Source organism: Balaenoptera ricei, chromosome 6 (assembly GCF_028023285.1).
Source record: "Balaenoptera ricei isolate mBalRic1 chromosome 6, mBalRic1.hap2, whole genome shotgun sequence".
NCBI lineage: Eukaryota > Metazoa > Chordata > Mammalia > Artiodactyla > Balaenopteridae > Balaenoptera > Balaenoptera ricei.
The window spans coordinates 86,307,244-86,322,604 of NC_082644.1; the positions used below are offsets into that span (position 1 = coordinate 86,307,244).

A 15,361-nucleotide genomic window follows, 5' to 3' on the forward strand; every position below is an offset into this window, starting at 1 on the left:
CCCCTGAGATTTCCATCATCCCATCTGGTCCCCAAGCAGGAAAGCACTTAGAACACTTAGTATAGTGCCTAGCCTGGTATGTGGTTAAGTCTCCAATGTATGTTAGCTAAAGGTCAGGTGTTTGGACATGGGAGTCAACGGCAAGGGGGAGACACAGGGGCAGGAAAGACTGATCTTTACTGGGGAACTGGGACTAGTTCAGGACATCTGGACCTGCAGGGTGTGTGTGTGTGTGGAGTTAGGGTGGAGGCAAGCAGCCGGTGACGAGGCTGGGCAGGTACATGGGGTCTGGCTTTTATCCTAGGGAAATGAGCAATGGCCTCATTGGAGGGATTTAAGCAGGAGAGTAGCAGATCAGATTGGTTTGCTTTTTTTGCGTTATTTTGTCTTTTCAGATAGGTGTTTTGACGGCTGGTGCAGAGGATGGATTTTGGAGAGGATTTGGAGGCTGAAAGTGCAGCAACACAGCTGTTGCACTATTTGAGAGAGAGTTGGTGAAGGCAGTGTCAATGGAAAGGAGGGGACTGATCCGAGAGCTGTTATGAGGTGGATTCTCTAGGACATGGTGACTGATTGGATGTGTGGGGTGGTGAGGGATGAAAGAAAGCCGATGGTGACTGCCACGTTTCTGGCTTGGTGACTTGGGGGGGTGTTGGTGCCATTCCCTGAGATGGTGACACACCTTTGTGGGGCAGAATGATGAGTTCAGTTGTGGATAGTTTGAGTTTGAGGTGCCTGTGGGATTCCTGGAGGGAGAGGGCCAGCAAGAAGACTGTGCCAGGCAGAGCAGCTGAATCAGGTCTGGAACCCTGGCCTCCTGGGTCCCAAAGCAGGGGTCCTTTGTTGTCTCCTGACTTGTTCAAGTGACTTCCTGGAATACAGGGCTGTGGCCACCAGATACTGCTGCTCCCTGCTCACGTCTGTCCACACGTTTGGACTAAGACCCCGGACTGCCCACAGCTGCCTGGAGCACGCCCAGCAGCACAGGATCCAATCCCCAGATGTGACATTGTGAGGGCTTCTGAGGGACAGTTCAGTTCAGTAACCCTCTATCGGGAAAGCTCTGTGGGAGCTGCAGAGACAAGCCAGACCTGGTTGAATCCCGCCATCAAGGAGCCCACATTGTGGTGAAATAGCATGGATGCAAAGCAGAATGGGATAGGTACCGAGTGAAAGATACCAGCAGAGTGCTGTGGGACGTAAGGAAAGAGAGACTATTCAAAGTGCACCAGCAAAGGCTGTGTGAGAGAGCTGGTGTCCAAGGTGGCTTGGAAAAATAGTCCCAGGTCTCGCCAGAGATCAGCATGAGCAAGACACCAAGGTGTAGGCAGTACAGACACTGTAGCGAGGGGGTCACCGTGTGAAGGGGGTCAGTGGAACATCCGGCTGGAGAAGTGGGGGGCTGGGTTCTGGAGGGCTTGAACTCAACTGAAGAATTAGGGCTTCATTCTGTGGTTAAGGGGAGCCATCGTAGGTTCTTGAGTAAGGCATCAGCCAGGGTCTGGCCAAAGTAGCAGGACAAGCGTGAGTGATATAAGGGGTCTGTTGTAGAGAACAGAGCTGTCGATTGTGGGAGCAGTTGGAGAAGCCTGTGCGAAGCTGGGCCTCTGCACCTGGTGTCGGGCCTGAAGCTGCTCTCGGCGGGCGTGAAGTGGGAGGTGAGGACAGACCAGCACCCAGGAGGACAAACTGGAGCCCGTGTCTGGGCCTCACTGCCTTCAGGCTCAGTGACACTGGTGACCTGCAGGAGGAGCTGGCACTCTCTGGCGTGGCGCTGCACTTGGCACGGGCCTCCGAGCAGCTGCAGGCGGCGTGGCAGGGGCTGGAGGAGCTGCGCTGACAGCAAGGTGAGCCCCAGGCCGGTGACAGCAAGTGAGGTCTCCCACCACGACGGTGCTGCTTCGCCTTCGCCTCCCGTCTCATGCGGATTTCTCTCGTGGTCCACCCGATCCCAGGACCTTACAGGGAAGGAAACTCTGGGAGGCCCGGTTCCACCCTAGTTAGCTCGACCCAGTCCAAAGCCACCACGACAGAGCTAACCAGCACTCTCCTGGGATGATTAACCTGGCAGCAGCCGGTGAAGGACAGTTGGTCCGAGAAAGGGAAGCTCTAGAAATCTGCAGTAGCCCCTGGGTTGACTGTAGGGTGGGTGGTTGTCACTAGGCTCTTCACGAATTCTTCAGTCCTTCCCCTCCTTCCAGATGTGTGGTAGGTGGGTGTCCCCTCCCCCTCGGTGTCAGCCCTGGTGCGTGCCTTGCCTTGGCCAGTGAGGTGGAAGTGGAAGTAACAGGTCACTTCTGAGCGGAAGTTTTAAGAATCAGTGCAGGCTTTGTCATTTTCTCTTTGCCTTTTGCCACTTGGACCAGCAGTGTGCCAGATGGTAGCTGCTTTATCATCCTGAGTCCCACAGGGATGAAGGCGATGGTGCAGAGCAGATCCCCCAGCCAACCTCTGATGGACCTGCAGCGTGAGTGAGAAAAAGAACCTTTGTGGTTTTAAGCCATTGAAATTTTGAAGTCATGACCACAGTGTACCCTAGCCTGTCCTGCCTGATAGAGTTAGAGAGCAACAGGAAAAACGGGACATTTCCCTGGAGAGCAGGTCTCCCCTCAGCAGAGCTATGGCGGCAGCTTTCACCTCTGTGTTCCTCAGGCTGTAGATGATGGGGTTCAGCGAGGGTGTCACAACCCCATAGAACAATGCGATAATCTTAGCCAAGTTGGGGTCCTTGGCCTTGGGCTTGAAGTACTTGAAGGAGATGGTCCCATAGAAAACCACCACCACTGTGAGGTGGGCAGAGCAGGTGGAGAAGGCTTTGTGCCAGCCGGCAGCAGAGGGCACCCTCAGGATGGCAGCAAGGATGAAAACGTAGGACAGGCAGATGAGCAGCAGCAGGGCCAGCGTCACGACAGTAGTGGCCACCATTGTTAGCAGCGCGTTTTAGAGAGATGTCCCCACAGGCTAGTTTCAGCACTGCCAAGATCTCACAGAAGAAGTGGTTGATGACATTGTGGCCACAGAAGGGGAGGCTCCAGGTGAGAGTGGATTGCAGCGGGGAGTTGGCAAAGCCTGTCCCCCAGCTCAGCGCCGCCATCCACACGCACGTCTGCCTGCTCATGAGCTCTGAGTACCGAAGCGGCTGGCAGATGGCCACGTGACGGTCACACGCCATCACGGCCAGGATCGGGCACTCCGTGGAGCCCAGCGCCAGGGTCAGGAACATCTGCAGGGCGCAACCAGGGAAGGAGATGGTGCTTTGGGTTTCCAGGAAATTGACCAGCATGAGAGGCACAAAGGAGGATGTGCCACAGATATCCATGAGGGAGAGGTTGCTGAGGAAGAAGTACATGGGGCTGTGCAGGTGGGGTCCAGCATGTTCAGCCTGATGAGGAGGGCGTTCCCCAGCACTATCATGGAGGAGATGCCCAGGCAGAGTACAAACAGCACCATCTCTAGGTTGTGGTGCTCGTGTAGCCCCAGCAGGACCTACTCTGTCACAGCTGTCTGGTTGGCCCCATCCATCTCATTCTCCCTCCTTTCCCGTCTGGACCACACGGGTGTTGGAAAAAGCACCAGCTGGCCTGGGAGCCAAGCAACCTGGATGTGTGACCTGGGGCGGGTCAGCCCTGCCTCTGGAATTTAGTCTCACCATCTGTATAATAAAAGAGTGGACTTCAGGTCTGCAAGCCGGCCCTCTCAGCTCTGCAGTTCTGGTGTAACTTAGGGGAGGCAGGGCCCATTCTCATCCCCTAGGCTCTTCTCTCTTCTCCCCTGGGTGGACTCAGGGAAGACAATAGAGTAGGGTTCACGTTTCAGGTGCTCCTTTGGAATCTAAAGCGTTCTTGCCTGTGAAGAGGAAGCATCTTTTCTGGGTTATGACTTCATACGGCTGAATTATGCCCGTAGTATTTCGGATTCATTCACTCACTGAATATTTGTTGAATGCCTACTCTGTGCTAGGTACTGTTTAGGTGTTGGGGCTATAGTTGTACGAAAAATAAGTGGATAAAAAGATGCCACACCTGTCACAAGTGCTGCTCCTGTTTCTTAAGTGAGATGAGCTCGGGAAGGGAGGTGGGTGATGAGTGATGCTCGCTTAGCGTTCCTTTGGGCATAAAGGTTGAACATTTCCACTCCATAGGATGTGTAAGCCTTATTCTGGCCATTCCTCCTTAAGGAATCACAGACCATCCATTGATTTTTAAAAGAACATAGAAGAACATACATATCCCAATAGAGCCGCTGATCACAGCATTTAACCCTGGTCATGAAAGCCAAGTGACTCTCTTCTTGGCCTCCATATTACTTTTTAGGATAAATAATATCAGCAGTAATCTCACACAAAGAGGGAAACCAGGTCTCACGTGGTAGAGGCGTCGTCAGTCATTGACTAGCTTTATACAGGGAGGGTGGGAAAGGTTGCGGTCTTCGCCCAGGTAGCTTCGGTTGCTCTTCTGAGCTGGTCTCAGCCTCTTTGGGAAACGCCAGTGTCACGAGGGAGCGAAGTGTCAAGTGTTAGATGGGAAAGCTGTCTTGTAGCCCCAGTGATCCCTGGTGTAAGGGAGAAATAGGAGCTGAGGGTGAACTTTAACCTTTCAGAAGATTATATACCTACCCCTCCCTCACTCCTTTCACACCTAGCTTTACTGTGAGGCCTCTGTCTTGTGACAACATTGGAACCCTGTCCTTCCTCCAGGGCTGGATCTTCCCCCTCATTACTCCTGCCTAATTGCACCTATCATTTGTAGGGGCCGATGGGCTCACCCTCTCCTGAATAAACCATGTCTTTTCCCAACACTACATCTTTGCCCAAGAAGTTCCCTTTTGTAGGCAGTCCTCCCTCTCTTCCCCAGTGGGGGCATTCCTGCTCCTTCTTCAGAGTCCAGCTCATCTCTCCTCCTCTCCCTCCTGCACCCTGCAGAGTCACCTGCCCCCTTCTTGTGCTCCCACAGCCCCTGGCCATCCTCTGTGCTCTTGTGTTGCGCACCTGTCTCCTCTACCACCCTTGAGAGCGGGACTGTCTCCTTCCTCTCGGCACCTCGTACAGCAAGTGCTGCCAAGGACAGTCACTCAACAGATATTCAGCTCAGGATTCTGAAAACCCAGCGTTGCATCCCAGCTCCAGCTCTAACTAGCTGTGTGATGTTGACCAAGTCACTTGGCCTTTGAGACTCAGTTGCCTTCTGAAAAATGGGGATTCTGTGTAGCCAGATGAGACACACACAGAAAAGTGCTGGTGAGCCGCCCAGCAGCGAGGCTCCAGATCAAAGACTGCGTCTTCAGCCACAGGCACCTGCTGGATCTGTGCTCGCCACCTCCCCGCACAAGAGCTCCAGCGTCTGTCATGACCCCCTCTCTCCCCAAAGCCTGTGTTGGTTTTCCCTCCTCCAGCCTAAATCAAGGTGATTGTTAGGGGTGTTTCTGGAACATACAGGGGTAGTTGATAAATCTGGGTCAGCCAATGACCGTAAATCTTATCCACGTAAACATTTAAAAGTAGTGATTCTCTTGCTGAAGTTTGACAAAAAGTTAAAGAATTGCCTGAGTGTGATGGTTCATTCGTTCCCTCATTCATCAAATTGTTATTGAGCACCTACTATGTGCTGGGTGCTGGGAATACAGCAGAGGCAGATGCGGCTTCTGGCCTAATAGAGGTTACACTCATTTCGTTGCTCTCTGGTGACCTTGGTCACATCCCTTCCTCTCTCAGCTTTAGAAACCTCTGAGATTCTCTTTGAGTCTGGGATGTAAAGTAAAACCTGAGGTCTGGAAAGAAGAAGTTAAAAGGAAGCATCTTTCCTGGGTTGTGACTTCATGTGGCTGGATTAAGCCCAAAGCTTAATTTCAGATTCAATTATAAGGCCTCGGTCTTTGTTGGGTGTGTTGCCCAAAAAAGACCTTTTAACCTCAAATTTTGACACTGGACATAGGTGTGGAGGGTGTTTTCAGGCAGGTAAAAGGTGGGAAATAGCCTGACTCTGCATTTCTCTTCCCCACCCTTGTCTCCAACAAAAAAACCAAGTGGGAATGGCACAGGCATTTGAGGGCTTTTGTCATCAGGCTCTGGTCTGCCCTCCTGCCTCACCTCCTGTACCTTCATGCACCCCTGCTCAGCCTCAGACCACTCCCCATTGATGGACAAATCCCGCACGCTCCTGTCTCGTCCCTTCTCATCCTTTCCTCAGCTGGAGTGGCCTTTCTCTTCCACTCATCCTCCAAGGCTCAGCTCACGCACACCTTCTCTGTGGGGCCTGCCTTCCCAGTCCACAGAACTGACCATCCCAAAAACATGACGCTCACACAGCCGCTAGCACAGTTAGTTTGTTGTGTGTGTCGTTCTCTCTCACACAACAGACTGTGAGCTGTGGAAATCAAAGGGCTGTGTCCATTTCATCCCTAATACCCCGCAGTGCCTGCACACAGGAGGTGCCATTTGAGATCCAGTGCTTTTCTTCTGCCAAAATCCTGATCCCAGATTTCTTACCTTGAGATCACCCTCTCTCGCCTTCCCCCAGAGCACACACCAGCAGAACAACGATGCAGCCGTGTGATTGCTGGGAGGAGAACTTTAGTGGGGCCGGTCTCCTCCCTGCAGGGATAGCTGCTCTCTCTGGAGAGCTAAATCAGGAGAGTGATAGGTTTCCTTACAATTTAAGAGTCTGATCATAACACATTCATGGAAATTAGGAACAGCCCACTAGGCCATAGGCTTATGACCCCAAAGAAATAAGGCTGTGTCTAGAAAATACCACGCTGCCAGGTTACCGACAGCTTTGACTGCAACGTGGGCCCAGGCTGGGACATCAGGGAGCAGCTGTGGTTCCCTTGGTCCATCAGTTAAGATAAGCTGGGTTTGCTGCAATAACATACAACCTCATAATTTTAGTGGCTTACCACGACAGAGGTTTAGTTCTCGTGCTGCATGTCCATTGCAGGTTTTCAGGGGGCTCTGTTCCAGGTCATCATCCTCAGAGACCCTGGCTCCACCACCTGGGACATCACCAGTTGTTACGGCTGGGGAAGAACACACCAGAGCCTCTCACACCAGAAGTTAAGTGCTCCGACCTAGAAGTGACTTATATTGCAAATGCCCACAATGCACTGGCCTGTGTAGTCCTACGGCATGCTCAGGAGGAAGAGGACCAGAAACATTGCAGAGCACTTGGGTACGATGGTGTTTCGCAATACACTCAGGAAATCACTCTAGCATCTGTCTGCCAGGCCTCTCACCCTGTCATGTCCTGGAAAGTCAGGTATCCAGAGTGATAGGAAATTGAGTGTCTCGGAGAATCATTGCCTAATCCACTCCCCAGTTTTACCCCTCCTGAGAGGCAGGGAGATGCCATGGAAGGAGCCCTGGACTGGGAGTGAGGGGCCCAGATTGGATTCTTGCCTTTGTTCTGATTTCTCCTTGTGTGAAATGGAGCCATTCAGTTAGCTTGTCCCTGGTACTCTGTGCAACCTTCAAAACATTCCCTCCTCACATCTTTCTAGCAACTTCCAACCCTGAGGTCTGACTGACCGAGGGTCACTTTGCATGGTAAATATCATGTCAATTTCATTGGCTGGTAAATCTAGTTTGAACCATTTAATACTTATTTTAGGCTTTACATATTATTTTAAAAGGAAGGTGAGGGGCATAACAAGAAGAAGCTCCTGCTACAATTTCCCGGAAATGCCTGGATCTGGGATTCCCGCTTCACGTTCCTCGCTGTGTTAGCAAAGCAGGTGAGTGTGGGCTTTGAGGTGAGTCAGAGCAACCAGGGCCCATGTCCCAGACCTGCCACTTGCTAAGTGTTTTCTCAGCCTCAGCTTCCTTACCTGTGGAGATAAGAATAGTATTTCCTCATGGGGTGATTTTGAGGATCCAGTGAAAGCTCTTAGCACAGAGCTTGGCACATGGTAAGTATTCAGTCAGTGGTAGCTGATATTATTACTATCATTATGTTCCCTTCCCCAAGCAGATATTCTGGTTCTTTGCATGTTTAAAAAAAAGTTCATGAGAAGAGTCAACATGCTAGATGGATTCTCCTTACCTCCTACCTATTGGCCCAGTGGCATTAGTGCAGGCAGGTGGCTGAAGCAGCTGCCCCATGAGGTGACCTGAGGCTTGGGAGAGCAGAGCAAGGGAATACTGAGTTCATTACCAGCAGACACACTGTGCTGGGATGGGCTGGTGAGAGGCCCTGAGGCCCAGCCTCCTGGTCCCTTGCCATGTAGACAGGTCACATGCTCCTTGCCTTTGGGGACCTCTCAGTCCCTGCCCAATTTAAAGTTCAAACTCTGCAACTACACAAGTTTGCACATTTGGCAGCTATGGGGCTTCAGAGACCTCAGATTCCCTGTGCTTCTCCAGGAGGGCCTGGCTGGGTGAGGAGGGCACAGGAGAGACACTGGACAGAGAATCTGAAGACCAGGTCTCATTGCAACCCTGCCCCTTGGACTTGAGGCTCGGGCGCTGTGACCCCTGCCCTTGGCCTGGGCGTCCTGGGCTGGGAAATGGGGTGTCTCCTTCCAGGAGTGCTGTGGGGACCTGCACTCATGAAAGGTTAAGGAAAGTGAATTGCTGTGCAGGGTGAGACCCCGAGCCCTTGTGAGGGACCATGAAGTCAGGGGTTGAGCCAGGTGCATGAGTTTCTGCAGGTTCCCCTTTCCATTTCCCTTCCCATGTCCTTCTCTTTCCTTCACAATAAAGAATGACAACTTGACACAGTTTAGGGACTAAAACACAGCCTTAAATAATGCAGCAGCAGTTGCAGATTTTCCCATTATACTATGATTTGTCTCTTGGAATTTTCTTTTTTGTCAAGGACACAGGTCAAAATATATATTGGAAGATTGTCCCCACTTATTTTCCAGCTGCTTGGGAACGGGGCTGTCTTGCCACCCGTGGTTGCCCGCAAATGCGTCCTAACAAGCTCATCGCCGCCCTCCCACCCCTCCAGCCTGATTCTTTCATCTTCCCCGTAACTCAGGGTTTCTTTCAGGGTGGAGCGCGATCCACCCAAATAAGCCAGAAGCCCGGGCACCAACCCACAGTCCCCCCTCCCTCAGCCACCTCTGCAATCAGCTGAATGTCCCCAAGGTTTCTCAGCTCCACCCTCTCTGCCTGACTGCCCACCTGGGTCAGGCCCCAGGCACCCATGGGTGCCTGGGTTATGGCACCAGCTTCCACGCTTCCTGCCCTCAGCCCGGGGCCCTTCTCATCTGTGCTCTACTCTGGAGCCACATGATCTTCCATTTCTCAAAAATAATATTATTTTTGAGTTCAAAGTGATGTTCATTTTAGAAGTATTGGACAATATTGGAAAGAATAATTAAGAAAACATTATTTATCTGTAACCCCATCAGCCAAAGGAAACGACTATTAGTTCACATTTTGTCTTAATTTTCCAGAATTTTCTACATGCATACTTATTCATATATCCATAAGAAAAATACCTTTAAAGAATTAGGATTATAATATGTTCTGCCTTTTTCTGTTAATTACAGTGTGAGAATTTCCCATCATCAAATATCCTTCAAAAAATAGGATTTCTAATGGCTGTGTCACAGTCTATCATTGGGCTCCACCAGGATTTATTTAAACATTCTGCTATGCTTGGACATTAAGATACTTACAATTTTTTGTTACCATAAATAACGCTGTGATTAATATCCATATATATATATATATATACTTATACATAAATCTTTGCACCTCTAATAATTTTCTCAGACTAATTCCTAGAAGTAGAGGTGTTGTGTCAGAAGGTCTGACGTTTTTAAGTCTCTTGATTCATACCCACAGCTTACTTGGCAGGAAGGTCATATTAATTTCTTCCCGCCCCCACCAGCAGTGTATGACATTACCTACTTCATTGCACCGTAGTTAACAATAGACGTTAAAAACAATTCTTTGACAATTTCATGGGTGAAGAAAGGTATCTAATCAGTGACCTTTCTAAAAGTATCGATAAGTATGATTTTAAACCCAAATGCCCACAGGATAAAGTCCTAACCCCTGTCGTGGCATCAAAGGCCTAGCAGAAGGTCTTAGTGGCAGCGGTCACTCTGGCTTGGTCAGGCTGTGAGCTGCGGGGCTGTGCTTCCCTCCTCTGTGCCTCTGTTCTGACCAACCAAGGAAACAGGAAGAGGGACGGGAGGGGAACTGAGGGCTCAAGCAAGGAGTGTGCTTACCTGCAGCCAGGGGGCAGGAGAGCTGGCCTGCTGCTTGAGACCAAGCTCAGCTCTCCCATCACATGGACGGTGACACTGAGGCCAGAGGGGGCAGGGAATGGAGATGCTCTGTGAATGTGAGTCCATTTCCTCTGTGTGTTCACTGAGCTCTCAGAGAGGAAAGCTGGGAAAAGGCTGAGCACCAGGAAGAGGTAGCTATGGCAGGGTCTTAGTGGGTGGGCTGAAGACAGGTAGAGCAGAGTCTCCCCAAGGCCAGGTGAGGCCTGGATGCCGGGCAGGGAGGCCCCAGAAGCTACTGCTGCTAAAAGGGAGACGGGGACTCCAGGCCCTAAGCTGCTTGGAGTGATTGGTATCCCGGTGGCTGGGCAGGTCTGGAAACCTTGGATGCTGGGGCTCATCACTGCCTCTACTGTCACTTCCCAAGGCAGTAGGTCATGCCTGTCATCTGTGAGCTCCATCTCAGCTCTGCTCAGATTTGGGAAGGACCCCAGGCTCTGCCATTGTCACCCCTACATCGACGTGTTTTCTATTTATCTAAGAGGTCTATTTATTTATTTAAGGGCCTGGGGTTGGGCCGGGCTGGACCTTGGGACAGAGTGGAATCTGATACTACCCGCTCTTACAGTAACACTGAAAATAAAGCAGGAGGAGCACGGTGAGAGGTGCAGAGTGGGGAGGCTTCCTGGCGGAGGTGGCATTCAAGATGGGCCTTGAGATGGGGGCAGGGATAAGTTAGGAGTGTGGAATTAACAGATACACATTACTATTATATATAAAGCAGAAAAACAAGAACCTCCTGTATATCACATGCGACTATATTTAAAAAATAAAAAGATGGGCCTTGAGGGTCAGGCAGTCCTTTTACGCGTGGAGCTGCGTGCTGGATGGAGGCTGCCTTGTGGAAAGAAGCAGCAAGGGCACAGAGCTGGGCAGTGCTGGGCAACACTGAGGCTCACGCCCGGCTGGTGTGTGCGGCTGACAGGAGGAGGCTGTGGGGCACAGGACGGGGAGGGGGTTTAGTCAGGGCCAGCTTGTGGGGTCCTCGAATGCCCCACTGAAGACCTCACAGTTCATCCTGACAGCTCTGGGGAGCCATCCAGGGGTTTCAGTCAGGAGAGTGACAGGATCACATGTACTTTTCAAAAAGATCCCTCTGGAGGCCCCTTGGAGGAGAGATTGGGAGGAACAAGACTGAACTCCTAAGGCCAGACAGGAGGCTGGTGTAAAGATGCAGGCAGTGATGCTGAGAGCGCCCCATGGCTCTGCCGGGGGGAGGAGCTGAGGGGTGACTGTGAGCTCCTCCGTGGCAGGATCAGTGGGACTTGGTGCTGCGTTTCTGGGCTGGAGATTCCAGACCCTCAGCCCTCACTGTAGGCTAATGAAGGCCTGGCCTGCTAGCCTGCAGAGCCCCGGCCTCCCTCACCTGGAGGTCCATCTCCTGCCCCACACCTTCCTGGCGGCCTCCTTCACTTCCTTGTTCCTCAGGCTGTAGATGACGGGGTTCAGCATGGGCGTGACCGCAGCATAGAGGACCGTGGAGACCTCATCAGAGATGCGGGCCTCCTTGCTCCTGGGTTTCATGTACATGAAGATGACGGTGCCATAGAAAAGCAGCACCACAGCCAGGTGCGCCGAGCAGGTGGAGAAGGCTTTGTGGCGTCCAGCGGTTGAGGGCACCCTCAGGATGGTGGCCAGGATAAGCATGTAGGACAGGCAGATGAACGCCAGGGGCACGGGCAGCAGCAGGATGGCACCCACCCACAGGAAGACCTCGTTGACTGACGCATCACCGCACGCCAGCTTCAGGACTGCCAGGATTTCGCAGATGAAGTGATTGACCACACGGTGGCCACAGAAGGGCAGCCTCATGGCGATGACTGTCTCAGTCACTGACTTGAAGAAACAGAGTACCCAGGCCGCTCCCGCCAGTAGCAAGCAGAGCCGGTGGGTCATCAGCACAGGGTACCTGAGTGGCCGGCAGATGGCCAGGTAGCGATCATAGGCCATGATGGCGAGCAGCAGACACTCTGTGGAGCCCGTGGACAGGCTCAGACACATCTGCATTGCGCAGCCAAGAAAGGAGATGGTCTTCTGGGCCGACAGGAGGTGGACCAGCATCAGGGGCACAAAGGTGGACGTGTAGCAGATATCCAGGATGGAGAGGTTGCCCAGGAAGAAGTACATGGGCGTGTGCAGGTGGACGTCCAGCACGCTCACTGCCACGATGGCTGTATTCCCCAGCAGGGTCACCAGGTACATGGCTGAGCACAGAGGGAAGAGCAGGTGCTCCAAGGCTGGGTAGCCCGAAAATCCTTTCAGAAAGAACTCAGAGACCTCTGTCCTGTTGACCAGCTCCATACTGCAGGGCCCTGGGGGGCACAGCTGGGAGGCAGGGAAAGAGGGTGCAGGGTGGCGGGGAGCCCACAGAGTCTCTTTAGGGATGAGGTGTATTGCTAGGGTCTTTTCCAGCTCTGACACACTCTCTCTCTGCGACTTTGGGCAGTCCCCATTCTTCTAGGCTGCGATTTATCCATGTGAAAAATGAGGATTGATGTGGATCAGAATTTCCCTAAGAGTCTTAATGGAAATGTTAGTAGGCAATCTGAAAAATCAATTTGAAACAACATTGGGTGAATCAAAAGTAAATAATATACTGCAGGACTTCTCAGAGCCTTTAATGCCCCACTGTGATTTGTGACTTTCTGAAAGCAGTGTAGAGTATGTAATTCCCAAACTTATTTGACCATAGATCCTCCTTTTACAGAACACCCATTAACCTCCTGCAAATAAGTATTCTACCAACATAGTCTGGGAAGCAATGGGCTGGATCAAAGGTCCTCAGATCTTAGAATCACTTGGAAAGTTTGTTAAAACACAGATTTCTGGGCTCTATCCCCAGAGTTTCTAACTCATTAGGTCTGAGTGATGCTGCTGCTGTTGGCCAAGGGACCACACTTTGAGAATCACTGGGCTAGGTGGTCTCTGAGGGTCCTCCTGGCTTTCAGGAAGCCTCTGAGCTACTTTACACTGTTCCCACTGTTGGGGATGCCCTCCTTTCTCCCTCAGCCTGCAGAAATCTGACTTGTCTCTGCAGGTCAGCTCTGGTCTCCATGCATGAAGCACACCTTGTGCCTCGCACTGGAGGGGCTCCTAGCCCCTGAGCCTACCAGAGCGCTTGTCCACCTGTCCCCCCATAGGGCCTGCTTCATCAGCTACTGTGTGTGGACTGACCTTCAGAATCTGCCTCCATCGTGTGTTTTTGAGCGAAAATTGGATAGATCTTTTGGCCCTGCCTCAAACCTCCTATTTTCTCTGAACCTGAGCCAGGACTGCTTTGACTTCATGAACTCCTAGGCATCAGCGTGGAATATTCCCTGAGAGGTCAACTCGTTGGAGCTCCCATTGTGCAGGTAGGGAAACTGAGGCCACACAGCAGATCCCTGGCAAGGCGAGTCTAGAATCCAGTCCTCCCAACAGCATGACAGCTGCACCATGCTCAGAGCAGATGTTTGCCTCTGTTAAACCCCAAATCTTGGTTGGTCTTTTACCGCACTGGATGGACGTCTTTCTCCCAAGTCCCCACCCTGCCCCTAATCTTCTCACCAGCTAAGGAGCATGACTTAACTTTTCCTTGGTGTTTCGGGCACTTGGCACTATGTCACTAAACCCTGGGATGCACCGCCCAAGCCTGGGTCTGGGTTAAGCTCCAATTCCTGTCAACGCCTCCCTTGTAGCAGACGATTTCCTTCTCTTAGTCCTCCCATTTTTCAGAATCAAGAAGTGATTGGGTTCCTACCATATGCCAGGCATTGTGCTAGGCATTAGGGGAACGAATGAGAACACGTGTGCCCCTAGGCCACTGGATCCCAAACATTCCCAGGCAGAACTCCTCTCCAGTTCCCACCCGAGCCTCATCCTGCTTCTGTTTGCGCGCCTCCAGTGACAGGAAGCGCATTACTCCCTTAGACATAACTTCTCTTCTTTTCTTTGTGCCTTCAGGCCACTTGAAGGGTCACAAAATCCTTCCTGATATTGAGTCTCTCTGGGTATCCCTGGGCCTCCACCACCCCGCGAGGCCCAGGCTGGGGGGCCCCTGTGGACGCTCCTCTCACACATACGAATGCAGGGTCCCGAGCTTTGGTCCCTACCTCAGGGGCTGAGGGGCCTTTTCTGCAGCAAGGAGAGCTCCGACCTTGCCCCAGGTCCACAGATAGGAGGTCTTGCCTCACTTTGACTGTGTCTAGAGACGTCGTGGGTTCGGGGAGTGTGAGCTGTGAGCTCCCTTCAAGTTTCGGCCGGGAAACTCTGAGGCTGGCTTCCTGGAGAGGCACCCTCCCTGGACAGAGTATCCGTAGCAGCAGGCGCTGTGCCAGGGCTGGGGCAGGCCAGAGCCGCCTCTTTGCACGGTTCCACATACCACATAATTTGTCCCCTACAGTCACTGGCAAACATCTGCAGTGATTGTCTCCCTGTCCGAGTATATATACACCACGCAGGTCCCCACAAACGCACCCACCTGTCTGTGTGTACACACGCCTGCGTGGCAGCCAGGCCCACACATTCTCCTGCGAGTATATACGCCACACCAGGCTCGTGCGTGTATGTGTACGGTCATTGGCTTGAGCGTATGTACCTGTGCAGCAGACACTCACTCTTGCTCTCTCTTTCTCACACACACACACACACATGCACACACCCCGTTAGTGCAGACCCTCGGACCTGTGGCCAGGGCTTCAGAGGACCAGGCAGGACGACTTCCCCCGGGAGGAGGTGTGTGGAGACCAGGCAGGGGCTGTGGAGGTATCACTAGAGAAGCAGCAGCCCGGAGGGCGGGAGCAAACTCTGCCCGGGGATGAACCAGGAGGACAAAGAAAGCTCAGAGCAGGGACATGGTCACCAGACCTGCTCAGTGCCTTGTCTGCCTTCCGGCCTGAGTGCTGAAAATCTGAGAATCTGAGCCTCCTGCTGTGCCTTCTCTCCTCTGGCTGGGGCTTGTGGGGTTGGGGGGTGGGGCAGTGGGGATGGGGGAGTGCGGGTGGGGGGGGGAGTTGCAGGAAGCGGGGAGGAGGAGGGGTGTGGCTGCAGGCTGTGGGACAGACTCTGGTTCCCAAAGCAGGGCCAGGAAGCTTCGTCTGCAGAGCCCACTGTGTCCTTCCTGCCTTCAGGTCTCTTCGGGCCAAAT

At 52.4% G+C, this 15,361-nt stretch overlaps 1 protein-coding gene and 1 pseudogene across 1 annotated transcript; both read right to left on the reverse strand.

Moving 5' to 3' along the window:
• Positions 1 to 2,535: 2,535 nt before the first annotated feature.
• LOC132367880 (olfactory receptor 13C7-like) lies at positions 2,536 to 3,525 on the reverse strand (annotated as a pseudogene).
• Positions 3,526 to 11,598: 8,073 nt separating this feature from the next.
• On the reverse strand, positions 11,599 to 12,537 carry LOC132367881 (olfactory receptor 13J1-like). Its single transcript, XM_059926484.1, has one exon. It carries the CDS (start codon positions 12,535 to 12,537, stop codon positions 11,599 to 11,601), a length of 939 nt encoding a protein of 312 aa, XP_059782467.1.
• Between the last annotated feature and the right edge of the window lie 2,824 nt (positions 12,538 to 15,361).